The sequence below is a fragment of the Hordeum vulgare genome, chromosome 2H, assembly GCF_904849725.1.
Source record: "Hordeum vulgare subsp. vulgare chromosome 2H, MorexV3_pseudomolecules_assembly, whole genome shotgun sequence".
NCBI classification, from domain to species: Eukaryota; Viridiplantae; Streptophyta; class Magnoliopsida; order Poales; family Poaceae; genus Hordeum; species Hordeum vulgare.
The window spans coordinates 566,450,195-566,468,974 of NC_058519.1; the positions used below are offsets into that span (position 1 = coordinate 566,450,195).

At 47.8% G+C, this 18,780-nt stretch overlaps 2 protein-coding genes across 2 annotated transcripts; both read right to left on the reverse strand.

The window, feature by feature from the left end:
• Positions 1-6,001: 6,001 nt before the first annotated feature.
• Positions 6,002-7,534, reverse strand: LOC123430564 (annexin-like protein RJ4). Its single transcript, XM_045114423.1, has 5 exons — positions 7,459-7,534; positions 7,121-7,266; positions 6,814-7,032; positions 6,514-6,729; positions 6,002-6,407 (listed from the first exon to the last, which is right to left on the reverse strand). Exons 1-5 carry the CDS (start codon positions 7,532-7,534, stop codon positions 6,111-6,113), a joined length of 954 nt encoding a protein of 317 aa, XP_044970358.1. The 3' UTR covers positions 6,002-6,110.
• A 7,125-nt stretch (positions 7,535-14,659) lies between these two features.
• On the reverse strand, positions 14,660-15,473 carry LOC123430565 (ferredoxin-thioredoxin reductase, variable chain-like). The gene has a single exon (XM_045114424.1). The coding sequence runs from the start codon at positions 15,336-15,338 to the stop codon at positions 14,892-14,894; it is 447 nt and encodes a 148-aa protein (XP_044970359.1). The 5' UTR covers positions 15,339-15,473; the 3' UTR covers positions 14,660-14,891.
• Positions 15,474-18,780: the final 3,307 nt, after the last annotated feature.

The window sequence follows — 18,780 nt, forward strand, 5'->3', positions numbered from 1 at the left end:
GCGGCTGGGAGTTCCCCCCGGCATCCACGATGCGCTGTATCAACTTGGGGAACCTCAGCGCGCACGACGCGCTGCAGATGGCAAGCGAGATGCTCCGCTAGTGATCGACGCAAGGGGGCTTCGACACCTGGGCAGACCACATCATGGAGCCGATCACCATCGCCTAGAAGGCCCTCCGACCCCACTCTTCTTCAGGGCCACAGGCGTCAGGCACCGGGGGCTCGCACCCCCTTCGGGCCCTCGGGCCTGCAAGCGCCCCCCCCCGGTGCTGGACGGTGCCGATAGAGATGTGTCCCACGCTGCCCTCCTCATCCTCCAGATTCCGGCGGCCGGCCTCGAGGCGCAACATGCTGGCAACCACCAGAGGCACAATGAGAACGGCAGGACGTTCGATGCACACCCCAGCGAGCATCACCAAGACCAGGTTGCCCCCGACAACCCGAGGCAGCCAGGCAGGAGTGCTCCCTCAGGAGCAGCCAACAGCGGGCAGCAGAGGCGCCGGCGCGGGCGAACCACGGCAATGGAGACACGCCAGGGTACCAAGGGAGGGTTCTGCACCGAGCAATGCCAGGACCCCCAACGGCAGCAACAGGACCCCCCTGCCGCTATATATAGATGATAGGTTACTTCGTAGAGGGAGATCCGATCCCATCCACCCCGATCCGATCCATTCATTCACACACCGATATCACACCAAGGCCACCCAGCTTCCGGAGGCCCTCGAACATTGTACTAATTCATCCACCAACCTCTACGAGAGGCAATCCACCAAAGCAAGAGTAGGTATTATGCTTCACAGCGGCCCGAACCTGGGTAAACTATCGTGTTCTGTATCTTCCTCACCATCGAGTGAGTTCTTTGCCATCCCTTGTGAGTAGTGAGCTAGGCGAGGCGAGCCCGAGAGAGATCTTCGAACACGCTCCTAAGTTCGAATCTTTAGGGTTTTCCGGAGCTTGAAATCCGACAGCTGGAACCTGCCGACTGGAAGAAAGCTACGCCGGCTGCAGTCCGTAGTGGGCCGCCATCGGCAACCTTTTCGCTACAACAACAACAAGAATCCTCCGCACAACTCTTCGAGTCGCGTGAAGGCTATACCCAATGGGTGCGCTTGCGCTCCTCCACTGGAAGACAGCTACGCCGGCTGCAGCTTGCAGCCGGTCACCATCGGAAACCTTTTTGCTACAACAACAGCAAGAAACCTCCGTACGACTCTTCGAGTTGCCCAGAGGCTCGGAGGCTACATACAGTGGGTGCGCTTTCGCGCCCCCAGTGGAAGACAGTTACGCCGGTTGCATCTTGCAGCCGGCCGCCATCAACAACCTTTTCGCTACAACAACAACAAGAAGCCTCCGCACGAATCTTCGAGTCGCCTGGAGGCTCGGAGGCTACACCTAGTGGGTGCGCTTGCGCGCCCCCACTGGAATACAACTACGCCGGCTGCAGCTTGCGGTCGATCGCCATCGACAACCTTTTTTCTACATCATTAGAGGCAAGAAGCCTACGCACGACTCTTCGAGTCGTTCGGAGGCTCGGATGCTACCGTGTCAATCCGCAAACCGGAAAACCTCCCAATAAAACATAGTTGGAATTTGACAACGATTCCGGCAAATGAGTTCGAATTTAAGCAATAAAACATAGTTCACGCGCGAAATGAGAGCATAGTTTAAAAGTCAAACGCAAAAGGACTTCATGCATCCTGGTCGTTCTACAGTTTGCACCATCGATGTCATCGCCGCCCCCGAATCCATCGACTCCCTCGAATCCATAGTACACTTGTTCCTACTCCGGCACTTGTCCCTACTCTGTTACCAAAATCATCGGTTCCGGTTCCAGAGGGGAAACCATCGCCGCCATTGTAACACGCAAGCATCCTCCTCTTCATGATTTCTCTCCTTGTCATATCATGCCATTCTTTGGTGATGTCGTCCATGTCATTGTGGTTCAAAGTTATGATCCTATTCTCTTCGGCAAGAAGGTTGGCCATGATTTTGTTCTCAGCAACACGTGCTTTTCTCTCCTCAACTTCCTTGAGCAATTTCCACCTCTCTTGCTTCTCTCGTGCCTTCTTCTCGGCCTACTCCATCTTTGCCTCCAAAGACTTCGCTAGCAATACCTCATTTGATTGCAGCATGGAATCTATCTTGTCCCGCAAGGTCAATGCTTCGTGTTCCCTTTTGATCTTCTCCTTTGTCTTTTTGTCACCATCGGTCTTTTTCAAGTTTCTTGGGCCATCATCATATTCATCTTCATCCATGTTCTTAAATGAACCTCTCTTAATTGGGGATTCTCTGTCAATCAACGCCCACTTGTCGCAGTTTTTGAGCAATTCTCAACAATGCTCTAGTTTAATTTTTTTGCCTTCGAAAGGATCCATGTCTTTGTACCGTTGTTGGGCAATTTTTTCCTACACAACTAAAACAAAGTCAAACTGATGGAACCATTTTACATTATGCAAACTGACGGAACCATTTGACATGAACCAACTCACATAGTCAGATTCAACGCTTCCACTTGGAGGAGCATTGTGAATTTGTTCCAAGCAAGCTTCCCAACGGGTACAAGTCGGCTTGACCACGTCCCAACGACCTTGGAGTGACTGAAAGGTCCGTGATGTCCTGTTGGGATACTTGGCCATGAATTGGAAGTATTGATCTTCAATTCTTTGCCAATACGTCTTGGCGGTTTGGGACACACCTGTGCAAGGATCCATAGACACCGCACTCCAAGCCTTGATCAAGATTTGATCTTCCAAGATCGTGTAGTTCTTCAATCTGATGCTTTTTCCCTTGCGATTGCTGATACATCCCCTCATGTACCTCCTCCACCTCATCTTAACCATAGTGGTCATCAACGCCACCCTCCAATTCACTGTAATCGAAACCAGGGATCGGGGCTTGATCGATGTCGACTGCGTTGGTGGCCAACAAGTTCACAACCTCGACAACGACATTGTTTGAACCACCGCTACATTGAGTGAAAGCACATCACGACCTACCACAATGGTGAAAATTGGAAGCAAAAATAAGTGAGCGAAGATGCATACCTTCCGGCCCTTTCATCAAACTCCTCGCATGCGGTGGAAGCAGCGCCGTAGAAAGGCGCCGTCGGGGAACGGCTTGCCGGGACGGATGGAGTGGTCAAAGGTTTCTTCGTAGGAACCTTCTTCCGCTTAACGCCCGAAACCTTGCTCATCTTCCCCGCCGGCGGCCAGGCAGATCGCGCAGCAGTGGCAGGCGCCCTGCGCGCCTTCCCTTCCGGCTAGGCTAGCCAGAATGCCGCCCTGCACAACAATGTTGCCTTGCCGCTTGCAGACTGGCGCGTTGGTGACTAGGGCGACGGCGGGGCGACATGGTCGGCGACGAGATCCGCTGGACAGGATTGCGCGTGCGCGACCTCCACGTTGACGAGATCCGCTGGCTGGAAGGCTTCCATGGCGGCGAAGAATGACAGGGAAGAAGGTCCGGAGCATGCGGTGGACGGGGAAACGGCTGTCGAGGAGGGGGAGTGGGGAACGGCCGCGCGAAAATTTCCCTCGCGCCAAATCTCGTTGCGGACAAGGGGCGAGCTCGGGTCGGCCTCCCACCCCGTGAATATGAAGGTTGAGGGAAAACTTTTGCCATGCCCCGGAATTTTTTTTTATGGGCCGGACGCGTTTGCGGTGTCTGGTCTGAAAGCATTTTTTGTCTCGATCCGTATGTTGAAGGTTATTTTGCGGGTCTGGGCATTATATGGGGTCTACTAGAGATGCTCTTAGCTCCATGTACAATGATATGTGAGCGAGAAGGATGCTAGCCTAGTGGGGTTGGTGGCACCTTAGGCATCTCCAACACCGACTCCTAAACTAGACATCGTATTCACGTGCGGATCAGTGAGGACGAGACCACATACACTAATACAGAAGCCGACCATTCAACCATGTCATCATATATTTTAAAGCGGATTTCAACAAACCAAATGAAATTTGTATAAACTAGATGATTTTCATATAAACGAGAGCACATTCAGTACATTATTGATATTTTTCATTAAGCAACCGGACCTAAACCCAGCCTATGGCGATTCCCGTCGTCTACGTGCTTGTTGTTCGCTTCTGGCATTCGTCGAGGCCGTCTTGTCGTCTCCATGAGCGCAGCGATGAGACTCATGAAATAAAGGTGCGGTAGCCGACGAGGAATAGTAGGAAATGAGAGACGGATTGAACCACTTGGGACTCGACGCCCCATCACCTTCCATGCAATACTCCTTGTCGGAGTCTGCGACCTATCCGTCGTCGATGTTTGTGAGACCCGTGGTGATGTGGACAGGGCGGCACGCTCGTCGTCCCACCAACACCCACGAAAGTTCGTTGGCGGTGCGTAGACTCGTAGCTGGCGGCGTTTTCATCTGGGATCGCCTGCACCGCCAGCGGTGCCTCCGCGTCTCTTGCTCCGCGAGCGAGTTGCAAGAGGCGGCATAAGCGCGCACAACCTTGTAGAGTGCCCGCTCGACGATGAAGTTGGAGCTTGATGTGGCCATGGAATTCAACCTAGCACCTCATGCTAGGGCCCGCATTGGAGGTGGGCTTATATGAGTAATAACCAAATTTATGGTAAGAAATTCTCGGTTATTTCAATATATGCTTATATTCTTTAAAAATTAAAGCTATACGATAATAATAATAATAATCACATGTATTATTAGTTTTATTTTTCATATCCATTTTTTTGCGGGAATAATAATTTTATTACTCATTTAACAAGTCCTTACAATCATCTAGGACAAACTTCATAACATCCTTAGGCCCCGAACCAATCCAATTCATGGTCCGACCTTCTATTCTAGCAAAGCTAGCTAACCGATCACTTGCTTTATTTTAAGTGCGAGGGATAAGAGTAATAAAAGTTTGCCTAAAGCTCAACAAATACTTGATTTCACCAACTAGCGAGGCATACACTCAACGGTCTATGTCACCACTTGAGATTATTGCCACCCCATGCTTGAATCCATCTCGATCACAATTGATAGATCTGACCGTTGCATAGCGAAGGTAATCCCTTCCATGCAAGCACACAATTCAGCTTTCAAAGCGTCTCTGCATGAGTATAGGAATCTGCATGATGAGAAGACGATGAGCCCCACATTGTCCCGTAGAATCATTCCAGCTCCCGCTCCACCATCCGGCGAGTAGGATCCGTCTGAATTCAACTTGACCCAGCCCAGCTCGGGTGGCTTCCACGGTGTTTCAATGGCAGGCTCGCAACCATGCAGTATTGGTTCTTGATTAAATTTCAAACTCTGTTTCCCTTTCACTTGAACCTGCATCGGGCACTCCTTGATACAGGATAAAACATCACAATATTCCAGCAAGAACCTCATTGAGGTGACCAGAAGTGGGACAGGTTTGAAATGTACCAACTCATTACGCACATATCAACTTCTCTAGAAAATGAGCAACACCATGCTTCTCTGAATTTCTGAAAGTGGAGCAAAGACGTGGAGTAGCCACTTTTTTCCATTAGGTTCCATCATTTTCAGAGCTGGTAATTTTCAAATCTCGGACATTGCTAAGCAGAGGTCCGGTCCAAACTGACATTTAACAAACGGGTGGAAGTTATCCTTCTCTACCATACCGCGGACTGGGCATCTACTAGACAGCTCAAGACCGATCTTATGTTTGTTTTTTCAGATTAATAATGAATCAATTGAGAGTCGCCACGCAAAATTTCGCATGGTTGATGGCACATTGCATCGTCAAATATACTACCAGCAACTCCTGCTCCCATCCGGCGCCGAACTCGACGCCACCGGAGTTGCCCTGTTAATCTCCTCAAAGGCAACTGTATACGACATATTTTTACCGTAAATACATCCAGATTTCCAGGCCCCATGCAACAACGTCTTCCGCAAGCCTGGGTGATGCTCTAATTTTCAAAATCTCAAGCAAATATCCAAATATTCTTGTTCCATATAACAAACAATACTGAAATTTATTACAACCAATTCTCGCAGCCACGCGCTGAGTCATTACATCGAGTTAACTCTTAACTGAGCATTATTCGTCAACCGAGATACTGCAAGCCTTGCAGCAGGGAAGATGGTAAAAACAGATATCTTATTCTTGGATGCATGGTTTATTGGCTCGTTCCGACAAGAGCCATGATGAAGGTCTTGAAGTCACCGGAGGTTTCCTTGGCGATGGCTTGCTCCAAGGCAACCGACGCCCTCTTGTGGAACTCGTCCTTGATGCCCCTGAGGTCCTTCTCCGCGCGCATCACCACCACCCGGGCCAGGCTCTCCTCGTCGGTCCCCGACTTATGCATCGCGTTCCTCAGGACCTTGACGAAGTACTTGTCCGTGTCGGCGATGCACCTCGCCGCCGTCCGCAGCACGCGCGCGTAGCCCGTCGGATCGGACACATGCAGCAGGGCCTAGCCGATCGATGACACAGACCACATCATCGTCCAATAAAATGATCCAAAGCCTGAAGAAATTGAGCAAAATTTTTGGTTATACGTATATGGGTGGTGACCGGACCTTGGTGACGGTGGTGCCGTGCTCGTCTCTGAAGCAGTTGAACGTGGCGCCGAGCTGGGCTCTGCTCCTGGTGCCCAGGACCCTGATGAGCTCCCCGTGGTCCGCCGTGACGCCGTTTCTCACGTCCTCCTGAATGATCTTCGCCTCCGATCTGGCCAGCCCGCCGTCCACCTCGTCGCCGTCGTACCTGTAGGTGCTCACCAGAGCGACCAAGAGCTGAACACAGCAGGGACAGCGATCGCCATTAGTTTGGGGAACAGAGGTTTCCTTTGGCGCGTGCTCTAGCGATAACAATCATACGTTACGGAGGTTTCCCGTGGCGCCGGCGGCGACGTCTTCCTCCAGCGAGCGCTTGTAGATGGCGTGGTAGGCCTGCTTCACCTCCAGGAGCTCGGCGGGCGAGTTGGCGCACGCGATCTCCACGATCACGGGGTACTCCTCGTCGATGCATTTCGTGGCGGCGTTGGCGATCACGGCCTGTCTCTCCGCGGGGTCGAGTACCCAGTAGCCCATCGCCGTCTGCGACCACCGAACTCGCTCGCTAGTTCATTCGGAAAGTAAAACTGGAGACTCTGAACATCGGTGTTCTCTGGAGACGTTTTGTCACCTGAAGATCGCCGGAAAGCTCTGACTGGAGCCGGTCGGTGAGGCGCTCGTTGTATTTCTCTTCGTACGCCTGCCGGATCAGCTTCCTCTGCGCCGCGTCCCGGTGAGCTAGTACGAAGATGACTGCCTGCTCGTCGGTGCCCCATCCTGTACCACAAAAAATGTTGCAAAAATCGATACACATATGTGTGTTCCAAGAGGCAAATGCAAAGGGAAATGCTTATGTTTTTCTTACATAATCAAACACAGATTTCGAGGTTACGACCAAGATTCTGGACCTATGCATTATAGTAAATCGATTAACCGAAACAGCGACGTAAAATCTGGGGATAATGTAACCTTGGAAGGCCTTCATGAGTGTTTCAGCATCTTCAACCGGAGAAGGGACAACCTGAGGAACTGTGATCGTGGCCATCGCTCTCGTTCTTCTCCGCCAACTCTGTTTTTCACCGGTACACAAACTCCGTTGGCATTTATACGGAAGCGAACTCTGAAACCACCAAATCGAAGTTAGTGAGCATAAAAGACCGTGGGTGAAACCTATTGCTTATTCAACGTTATTGTAGGCTTACTAAGTGTTAACCATTGAATTCCAAGAAAAAATAGTGCTAACCGTTTAAGACTGTATGTTACAGCTATAGCTGGTCTTTATGGTTCTGAAAAGAATCAGAAAGTGTCACAAAAGAATCAGAAACCTCGAAAGAACGAGACTAGCCCTTCCAGGAAGGAACGCACCCTCCTTTTCTTCATTTCGTTTTTTTTTTGCTTTTTGCTTTTTATTTTCTGTTTTTATTTTTTTTATTTTTTAAAAAAGGGTCCTAATATTGCCCATACGTGTGGGCGTTAAGAGTCTTGCCACACATCCTGGATGATGTGTTAGAGAAACAGTTCACACGTCTACACGTGGGTAAAACAGCTAACGCCCATACGTCCGGCCAACTGCCTCGCGACCCGCACATCTGGCCTTTCACCTCGCGATCCCGCGTGACAGTTGTCATGGTTGTTGAACCGTGGCAACTGTTTGTTTAACTGCAGTTGCCATGTCTGGACAACTGCTGTTGTCATGGTTGCTCAACTGTAGTCGTCATGTCTGAACAACTGCATTGCCATGTAACACTAGAAAGACATGGCAACTGATAGACGTGCGAGCATGTGGACGCGCGACGGCAGTTCCACCCAGTTGCCATGTAACACTCGAAAGACATGGCAACTGACAAGCACGCAGACACGGCAGTTCCATTCAGTTGTCATGTAATACTGGGAAGACATGACAAATGACAGACATGCGGACACCGCAGTTCAACTTAGTTGCCATGTAACACTGGAAAGACATGACAACTGACACGCATGCGGACGTGTGGGCGCGACGCCAGTTCCACCACACGTGTGATTGGCAGTCGCGAGCTCTGCGTGCGCGAAACAGACGTGTGGGCGAACTGATAAACGTCCACACACCAGCCCCTTCCTACGTGGCATAAAAAATTTGTGTATTCAATTGTTCATGAATGTCTGTGTATTCCTACATGGCATAAATTATGAATTACAAAAACTATATTGAAGTAATTATAAAATGCCTGTGTATTCAAAAAAATGTTCATGATTTCAAAAGATGCTCATGGACTCAAATAATGTTCATGATTTTGACAAAATGTTCCCATATTCAAAATAATGTTTCATAAGAAAAAAAATCTTGATTTTCTAAAATTAAATTCATAGATTCAAAAAGTATTCATGAATTAGAACCAAGACATCCATGAATGTTTTAAAAATGTTGATAAAATTCCAAAAATGTTTGTGAATTTCCAAATATGTTTACTGACTAAAAAATGTACATCAAATTGAAAACAATTCACGTATTTCAAAAGAGGTCATGAATTTCATAAACTGTTTCCCAATTCAAAAAGTCTTTGTGAATTTTAAAAATGTTCGCTAGTTCGATAGACATTCAATTTCAAAACTTGTTTGTGGCTAAAAAAATCATTGCGAATTCAAAATATGTTCTGAAGAAGTTGTAAATAATCTTTGAATTTGAAAAATGTTCACAATTTCGGAAAAATATTGAGGAAGTGGAACAATATTAATTGTTTCAAAGAAAATTGAAGATTTTTTAAAATATCAAATAATTTGTAAAAATGGTTTATGAATTTGAAAATTGTTCATGATGTCAAAAATATTATAAATTTGAAAAATGTTCATGATTTCAAAAAATATTCATGAATTTGAAAGATGTTCATAGAATAAAAAAAGTAAACAAAAAAAGTAAAATCAATGATAATATGTGAAAAGAAAAAGGAAATAAACATGGAAAAAGGAAAAATTGAAAATAAAATAAAATAGAAAACTGGGGTGCGCTCTAGCTCGCTACACGCCAAATAGGAGTGATCCTTTGATGACCCCCAAAAGAAACGTTGTCAAGCATACAGACCTATGCAAAACAGCTATGTATGGGAGAGTTTAGTTGTGGAAAAAGCTTAGCCACAAGAAGCTTAGCACATATGAATTGATGAGTTTAGTTTCTAAACCTTTTCATGCACTTAACATCTCATTTAAGCAGCTATGCACTCGAAACAGTAAGGCTTTTCAATAGAGAAAAAATACTAACAGGACAGGGAACCCTATGGCATTATTTATTTTATTTCCCGGGGAGAACCTTATGAAGCTTATTTTATAAATAAAATACCCAAGAAAACTATTCCACTACTTCCGTCCAGGTTTATTGGTCCCCTTCATATGATGTGTCAAATTTTGACGATAGATTTATTAACTAAGATGCATGTCACTAAAAATTGTATCATCGGGTTCGTATTTGAACATAGATTTTGATCATATTATCTTTTGCAATGTATAATATAATTTACATTTTATTAGTTAAAACTGTGGTCAAAATATGACCCCCAATACGAGGTGGGCTAATAAACCAAGACAGAGGCAATACTTCCTAAATTTTACAAAAACAAAATATCTACAGGTTAAGCTATAGACAAAAGGAAGGAAGAAAAAGGAAAACTACAATTGAACTTGCATCTAATTCCTAAAAGTGATGTCGATGTCGCTCCTTTAGCTGCTTGGTTGGGATTCGGCTGCCAGACAGCGGAAACCGGGTAAGAAAGCTGAACCAAACACGGCCAGATCAAAAAAAGATGTATCCCAATGCATGGTTATATGTTGAGAATGGCAACTTCCCATGCTTGGTTATATGTTGGGGTGGCATATTTACATGTTATTAAGGTACATATGTTACTGGAGACTACCTATTTAATCATATAAGATTTGTTGAAAGAGCGATAAGTTTTGGCTCTTGAGCTCCATAGAGCCCAAAATTTCAAATAAATAAATAAATGTGAAATCTAATACGCACGTACCTAGAGATATATACTACACGTGTGTAAATTTTCATGACGAAATACGTTTGTATGCGAAGTAAACAAAAAAAAAATCAAAATCATGTACTCCCTCTTTCTTAAAATAAGTGACACAAATTTTGTATTAAGTTTGTACAAATTTTATACTAAGGCCTTGTTCGGCAGCTCTCCGCTCCTGGAGCGGCCGGAGCGGAGCGGGCGGCCCGCAACGTATTTTCTGAGAGTCGTAGAAGTGCCGCTCCGTCCGCTTCCGTATTTTACGGAGCTGGAGGGTTACCGAACATGCTCTGAAACAGCGACACTTATTTTTAGGACGGAGGGAGTACTTTATAGTGAATAGTACAAGTGCTAGAAATATATTTTTTGTGTGTATGGCTCACATCAAAATGTATTTCACCATGAAGCTTTACAAAACAGGTAGTATACATCTATGGAGCCCGGGAGCCAAAAGCAATTTCTATTCCTGAACAACAAAAGGGGAAAACTGGAGAGGAGATTGTGAAGGGCAACACTCGATCATATAGAGTTTGAAGACGATAGATGCTGGTGAGAAGATGAAACGAAAGTTGGTCCAGGCCAGGCACTGGATGGGTCATGTCAAATCAAATAGTGGCTCCAGTTTTATCGAGGACACCAATGCTGCTTAGTGAGGTGCAGACGTGCAGTGTGCTTGGGAATCAAATCCCTAACTGTGCAAGTGCAGAGCTAGCTGAGGCAGCGACGTGCTAGGATGGTGTTAAACTTGCGTTAACCTCGTCCTAGCTTCCTGTCATTATCTCGAAGGGACAGCTTCCTATCATTATCGAGAAGGGCTGCGCTGCCCTTGTGTCTGAGGTGGTGAACGCAAGAGGTAGCAGATCTCAAATTGGTCGACTTGGTGCTTAGCATTACCAGGCTCGATGTCAACAAGAAAAAATAGGCAATACCAGGCTCGATGTCATCTAAATTATCCAAAAACAATCGAAGTATGCTAGGTCAACGGATCAAAAAGCAATGGTCTCCCTTGAGATCTGTTGCAGATTTTTTTTTCCACCAAAGAATATGCCTCTAAACAGATACAGAATTGGAGTGTAGTACAATGGTTATAAATTCACATCGCAACCCCCACAACCCAACATGAAACAAAGGAAAACATTTTACCAAGTCTCTTCCGACATCTTACCCAAGCTGGAATTACAAAACAAGCATCAGGAAACAAATCAAGAGAGTACAATTCTCCCCACCGAAAAGAGCAAGCGCCATTCAAGCGAAAACTACAAAACTGCTGAATGCCTTGACACCTCATGCATTGAAGTAGAGGCAGTATTCAGGCATTTGTCTAAGATGGACAAATTAAACTGAACAGAAATTTTCAAGTGCATAAACACTTAATGAAGAGAATTTAGTTCTGAGGTCGAAAAAGAGCGACATAATTTTTGAGAAATACACTACCTCCAAGGCTTCAGGAAGAAGATTTAGCTTTCAGATTGAAAAAACACAGTGTAACATACCGAATAATTGTCAGGCCGTGTTTTTGGGTCATTTGTAAAACTCTAACTTCCCCTTATTTAATAGATGAGACAAATCTTATGCCTTCGTTTCGGAAAAAACAAATAAAGAGGGACGCATGGGTTCTGAATAACATTCGTGTAACATACCGAAATCTAACACTTGGCCTGGATTCGGAAATTGTGAAACTTTTGCATTGACATTATCAACATTGTTGCGGTAAAGTGCCACTTCACAATGCTAATCTTTGTAGTGTAGTGGGGAGGGAGTCTGATTGCCTGATGGAACAAAAACTGAAGCACAAATGCACAAGCACAACCCAGAAAAACTTTCAAGGACTATCTGTCACAATTAAACAAGGCCTGATTAATCTCGATGTTCAATGCACAAATTAAAGACATCATATGTCGACTTGAACGGGAGATGGGTAGAGCAAATTGCTGACTGTGACTGTTATTCTCTTAGTAGCGAAGAGTTGAGTTGACATGAAAAGGCGGATAGCAGAGAGATGCACAAAAGGAGTTAAATTTAGATTGCTTTGTGCTGCACCAGTCGTTTCAGTTTTCGGCAACTGAGCAGGGCAAGGTAGACAGCATAGGGTTAAGGATATACTCCCTTCGTCCCGAAATACTTGTCATAGAAATAAATCTAGATACATTCATTTTTAGGACAAGTATTTCCGGAGGGAGTATACGATAACTTGAATAGTTCAAGGGCATAATGTATGGAGTTTTGCTACACCCACAGGATATTAGGTGCTGAGGACGTTTACAGGATGATTTGTCAATTTTTAATTGGGCTTTAGTCGAGGTGCCGGGACGACCCTGAAATTCAAAGAGGGAAGGCGGGGGGGGGGGGGGGGGGGGGTAGTTAAGGTGAAAGGAGGTTTCGTAAGGGTACGTACATGTTTTACGTACGTGTACCATTTTCGGAATGTATCCCCTGGTCCCCTTTCTTAAACATGATCAGCATTTGGTCAATCTAAAAAATCCTAGGCAGAAAGTGAAGAATCAGCACTCGTCGCCTCATGGCCCTATTTACAGGAAATTACAGTAAGGTTTCTTACTCATAGATTCCAACATCCCATTGTTTATTCATGATACAAGAAGCCGGGCAACAATACAAACACTTTGATGGCTCCAAATCAAAATTCTTATTTGATACTAAATTACTATGGTTTGGTTAACAGAACAGAAACTTCAGCACCCTTGAGTTAGTCAAGAGCTTGGCCAATATTAACACACACATGGTAGGGAAACATCAGAACCCTTATGCTACCAGTATGTTGAGTTTAGATAATACAGAAAGTAGAACATTAACTTGAACCAGAGCCAAGTATTGCAGGCAAGTAAAATAGAAGCAATGATTTTATACTGAGGAGAATATTAAGCGATTGAAAAACTACACTTACTTAGAGGATAAAGCACCCAAGATGAAATACATACGCAGGGACTAGAGAGTGTATATATTGCAAATTCATCTCTGAGTGTGTTAACTTAAAACGTTACATATGCCCGCCCGGATGTGATTTAGGTGGATGGATTTGAAAAGGTATATGAGGGTCACAGAAAGATACATTTTGCTAACAGCTCCTACCTCGCATCGCTCCAAAGCTGAACAATCAACTACCCAAATGAGGAGTTGGCATTTACATACTACTTCCTCTGTACCTAAATAATTGTAGTTGGGGAGAACTAGACTAGTTCTCCCCAACTACAATTATTTAGGCACAGAGGGAGTAGTTCGCTCTAGATATCCCCCATGGATGGAAGGACAAAACCTTAAACAAGATGAAAACCTTAAATTCAACCTGAGTACATAACGATCAGCATTTACTCTTTTCACATGTGAATTGGACAAGGTTTAAATCATTAGAAGATTATTAAGACTATGCTGAAAATATATATTGTTTGCAGTAAGGATTGACATATATATCAAAAAAGAATAGAACCTACAGTTTTGTATTCTTTTTTCTTTTTCTTTTGTGCCTGTGCCAGCTCGGAGTACAATCCTGAAGGTCCATGTGAAAATAATTTGCATAGATCACACCAACGCTGTTCAAAAAGTTTTCTAACATGTCTTCAATTTCATGTTGTTAACAGGACGGCCTCTTTTCTAGTTTGGGTTTGGAAAGCTGACCTAAAAATGCCTGAGAAAGTGGGTCACTGTGTATTCAATTTTAACAGCTACAATATGCATTCAAATAAGCAATTCATTTTGTTCAGCATGCAGAAAATTTCGACATATTTTCCAATCAAATCGGATAAAATCCGGCCTGCCCATGGATAGTGACACACTAAACTTCATCAGAAGATACCAACATAGTGAGGGCTCTTCAACCCAAAAGTAAAGCATTAAGAGGTTAGTTTTAGTAGAACTAGCATATTCAGTTGGCAGTGTACTATCCATTTTCAGTGATTTTCATGATACTTTGAATGATTCTCAATTGTTCCATTGTGCCTACGCATTCCCCCATATAATGATTCAGGGCAGGGGTAAATGTTGAATCCAATATACAAGTATATGATATCTTCTGTTCAGGGCAGGAGTATTAAGAACATACAGTACTTATTACCCATTAGACAGATCGGCTTCCATCATTAACTCATTACCACCACTGAATCCTCTCGGACAACATTTTTTCTTGAATGAAACAATAAACAGAGGAAAGTATTGAACACAGCAGCAGATTCATCAGTATAACAATTGCTTTTGTTCATAATCGTCATCATCTCGAACAACTCTCACATCTGAAAGGTTTGATGTCGAACAGGAGAGTGAGGAGGAGCACAAGAAAAGCAAACAAACATCAACTTACTTGCAATCTCCCTCTTCAATCTCCTCTCTAATGTACACATGCTGCATCCGCCCCCAAGGGCGCATTATTCTACAGACAACACAGAGGGGGTCCTCCTATTCGTCTCAGACGAATTCGAACTCGTCTTCCCGGAGGTGAGCGAGGAACCGGACCGGCTTGTCCTGCCCGTCCAGCTTCAGCTCGAACTCCACCCGGAAAGGGCGATTGGCCGTGATCCGCTTGCCCTTCCAGACACCGACATACTGCTTGACCACACCTTCCATGCCACGGAGGTCCAGGTCCGGCGCCTTGGGGACGTGGTAGACGCGGACCGGCGCCGTGACGCGCACGCGCTTGCCGAGCTTGGGCGCCGCCGCGGCCTCCTCGTCCGCCACGTCGGGGGATGGGGATGGGGACAAGCTGCTGACGGCGACCTGGCGCGCGGAGCGGAGGCGCGCGCGGCACTGCGGTGGCGCGAGGCAGCGCCCGGCCGCGGAATTTGGAGGGAGGGGTCGGCGGAGGAGGAGCCACGAGGAGGTGGAAGGGCACGCCGCGGCGGTGGCGGTTGCCATCGGGGAGGTTGGTGCGCTCGCGGGCGTGTGGGGAATTGCGTCGAGCAGGCGGTGTGCACGTGAGGGTAAGATAGGCGGCGCCGAAGGTGGAAGTGATGGTTATTGGGGAGAAAAGTGGAAAAAGGAAGAAGCGATGCGCTGGTGTCCCCTACGCATTCCAAGGGACATCTGAATCTGATCATCACACAGCTTCTTTTTTCTTTTTATTTTTTGCAAATGATCATCACACAGCTCAAAGAACATCTCCAACAGCTACTCTAAAATAGTACACTAAAGAAAATCAGTTTAGAGCAACTCCAACGGGGCGATCCATTTCATCCATCGCCGTTCATTTGGGTCCGCGCGGACAAAAGTGATGACCCAACGCGCCGACCCATTACCAAAACGCGGACGCGCCATTTCTGACCCAAATTTCGGACTGAAATGTGTCGGCGCAGACGTGAAGCGGACGCGCGCGCCCTCCGAGTGTCCGCCCCAACCACCGATAGTCAACTTAATTTATGACGGCCACCCTCCGAGGGCCCACGCGGCAGCGACCGCGGTCGGCCTTTTATTAATCCGAGCGTGTGGTGTGGTTTGGCCTCATCTGCTTCCAGAACACCCCGTCCCCATCTCGCCACCTCATCGGCGACTAAACCCTAGCCAGCAGCCATGACCGTCTCGTTCCAAAACAAGGGCAACGCCCCCCCCCCCCCCGTCTACCCCCGTGCGATCTCCTCGCCGACCTCGCGAGCGTGTCAGCGTCCCGATGCACCAAGCACGGTGGCACCGGGAGTACCGCGTCCTGCTGCCGTACCCTGATGTCACCCTCCCGCACCACCGACATCTGGATCTGGAGAGGATCCCGATGTCTGTCGTATCGCGGTCGGCGCGGATGCACGCGGAGGAGGTGAGTCACCGTCGGCTCAACCCTGCGTACGCGACTGAATCTCCTCACTAGGAGGTCTGGTTCGCGGTCGAGCACGAGGAGCAGCTAGGAGGCCCTCCACAGCCCCCGCCCGTTGTTAGCGACGAGGACTAGGAGGCGGAGGCCGCCTACCAGGTGGCGCTGGCAGCCGCACTCCGTGAGAGCGAGGAGGAAGAGTCGCGCAAGGCCGAGGAGGAGCACGCTGCGTACGAGGAGCAGCTCGTGGAGGCCATCACGTTGTCCACCTTCGACGACTGTGCCGTGCCACCTCCGCCGAAGACCGAGCCCACGGAGCCGCAACGGGAGGTCTGCCAGTGGACCGATTGCCTCCACGAGTGGATGAGCGCGCCGCACATCTGGTTGGGCGCGACGTCGCAGCAGGAGGAAGCCTACCTCTAGCACTGGAGGCCGCAGCACCTGGCGGAGGAGCGTGCCAACGGCCGTCGGCAGATGGCGTTGGAGAAGGAGGCGGAGGAGGAATGACGGGATATGAAGGAGGAGGAGCGCGCCCGTGTTGCGCTGCCACCGCCACCAGCACAACCAGCCCGTGGCGGGAAAGAAGACGGGCCGGGCCCGTGCTGCGCTGCCACCGCCACCGTCAAGAATCAACACACATTATTCACCACGGCACATGCATGACATAATGCACACCACATATGATGCATGACGAGTTTAAATTATGCAAGGCATGGCATGGCAATTCACAACAATCAAATATTACACCTTAAGTGAAGCTCAATATGCAACGAGTTGCATATTGACGAAACTCCACGTTTAATTATTTAGTTCACTCCCGTTTATTTCCACGACAATATTAGATGTTGTTAAACATGGCAAGGGATGAAGCACAAATTAAACTACATATCTAGGCATTTTAAATGAGGCCGAAAACGACATATAGTATCTCCGAAATGACCCATGCACTAACTTTGTAATCTGTCCAGATTTGTCCTAACCACATTTTATGTTTGTTAAAAGGCAAAACAAAGTGGTTCACGTGGTTCTACTCGTTGTTCTAGTCCATTTATATATATGACTCACCTCCAACGGAGCTACGGTTAATAACTATGGACTAAACCGTTTCTAACACATCGAGACGCAAACCGATGCAAACAACACACTAAACAACTTTAAACATGCATAAGAGCTGAAAAATATTATTCTATGCGAAAATCTACACGTTTTACATATACAACTTGTTGCGATCCGACGCACGGATTAAAAACTACGTCCGTTTTAAAATCAATGATTTTTTCTGAAATTAAATAAAATCGCAGGACGAAAAAAAAGGCATGGGCCGAATCTACTAAGCGTTGGATAGCAAAACAGCGCTCGGGCGCGATTTAGAGGCTCGGGGGAGGCTCACCTCGCGGCCACATGGGTCGGCCTGGAGAGGAGGGCAGAGCGGGCCGCGGCTGGCTGGTGGAGGTGTTGGGCCGGCACGGGATCTAGCTGGGCCGGGGCGAGGCAGCCCAGGCGGAGGTCAACGGGCAGACCGGCAGGATCTCCACGTCCCGATCCCAATAGGAACGCGGGAAGGCAGGCGACGGTGCCGGCGCTCGGGAGCTACGGCGGTCGGTGCGGGGAACCCTCCGACGAGGCAAGGACGCGGGGAAGCACACGGTTCCGGCCATATTCGGGCACGGGAGGACGCTGGGGGTCGTTCTCCGGCCAGATCAGCGCGGAGGCGAGCCGGAGGCGGAGCGGGTCGGGCAACTCCGGGCCGGAGGTTGGCTACTCGGGCCGGCGGGTCGGCTACTCGGGCCGGCGGCCGGCGGCGGCGACCTGCCAGAGCGGGGCGAAGATGGCGGGCTCGCGCTCGCTCCAATGCCGGCTGGGGTGGCGCGATGAAGATCCGGCGGCTCGGGACTCGGCCGGAGGAGCTGCAGCTCGTGCCCGAGGAGGAGGAGGAGGGGGCGAGCTGGAGGCTTCGGGCCTTCCCAGGGGGGCGATCCGGGCCGCGGCGGGCCTCGGCGGCTTGAGGTGGGAGGTGGCTGTGGGTGCAGGACACAAATCCGAGGGTATTAGGGTTTGGTCCGAATTTGGGAGTGGGGAGTGTGTTAAATAGGGAAAGGGGATTAGGGTTAGGGAAATTAGCCCGTTTTTGGAGCGTTCGATCTCGATCGGACGACTCCGGTTGCGGGGTTTGCTAGGATGGATATGGTAGGTTGTGTAGAGGGGGCTAGGTGCAAATGAGAGGGAAAACAGGCACCCGACGACAGATTTTTAAAACACCGAAAACGTCCGACGATAACCCGGTGACAGTACCTCTACGGTCGACCGTTCGAGTATCAAACGAACTTCGGTTGCGACGAAAATTGGTAGGCGGCCTACCAACAGTAAAACAAGACCACACGCCAAGTATCAACCCAATCCGAGAACATTTTACGGACACATTTAAAAATTATTTTATCGATGTTGCGGGCGCATGCGTGTGGTGAGCCTGAAAATGGTCAACGACGAACACACAGAGAACCGACAACTAATAACGGATGCAAGTTTTGAAAACTGACGGCAATGGAGTGCCGATGCAAT

Coding starts and splice junctions, on each gene's coding strand:
- LOC123430565 (XM_045114424.1), bottom strand. CDS start 15,338: ATGGCAACCGCCACCGCCGCGGCGTGCCCTTCCACCTCCTCGTGGCTC.
- LOC123430564 (XM_045114423.1), bottom strand. CDS start 7,534: ATGGCCACGATCACAGTTCCTCAGGTTGTCCCTTCTCCGGTTGAAGAT. Junction 7,033..7,120: donor AGCTTTCCGGCGATCTTCAG/GTGACAAAACGT, acceptor CGGTGGTCGCAG/ACGGCGATGGGCTACTGGGT. Junction 6,408..6,513: donor ACGGCACCACCGTCACCAAG/GTCCGGTCACCA, acceptor TCGATCGGCTAG/GCCCTGCTGCATGTGTCCGA.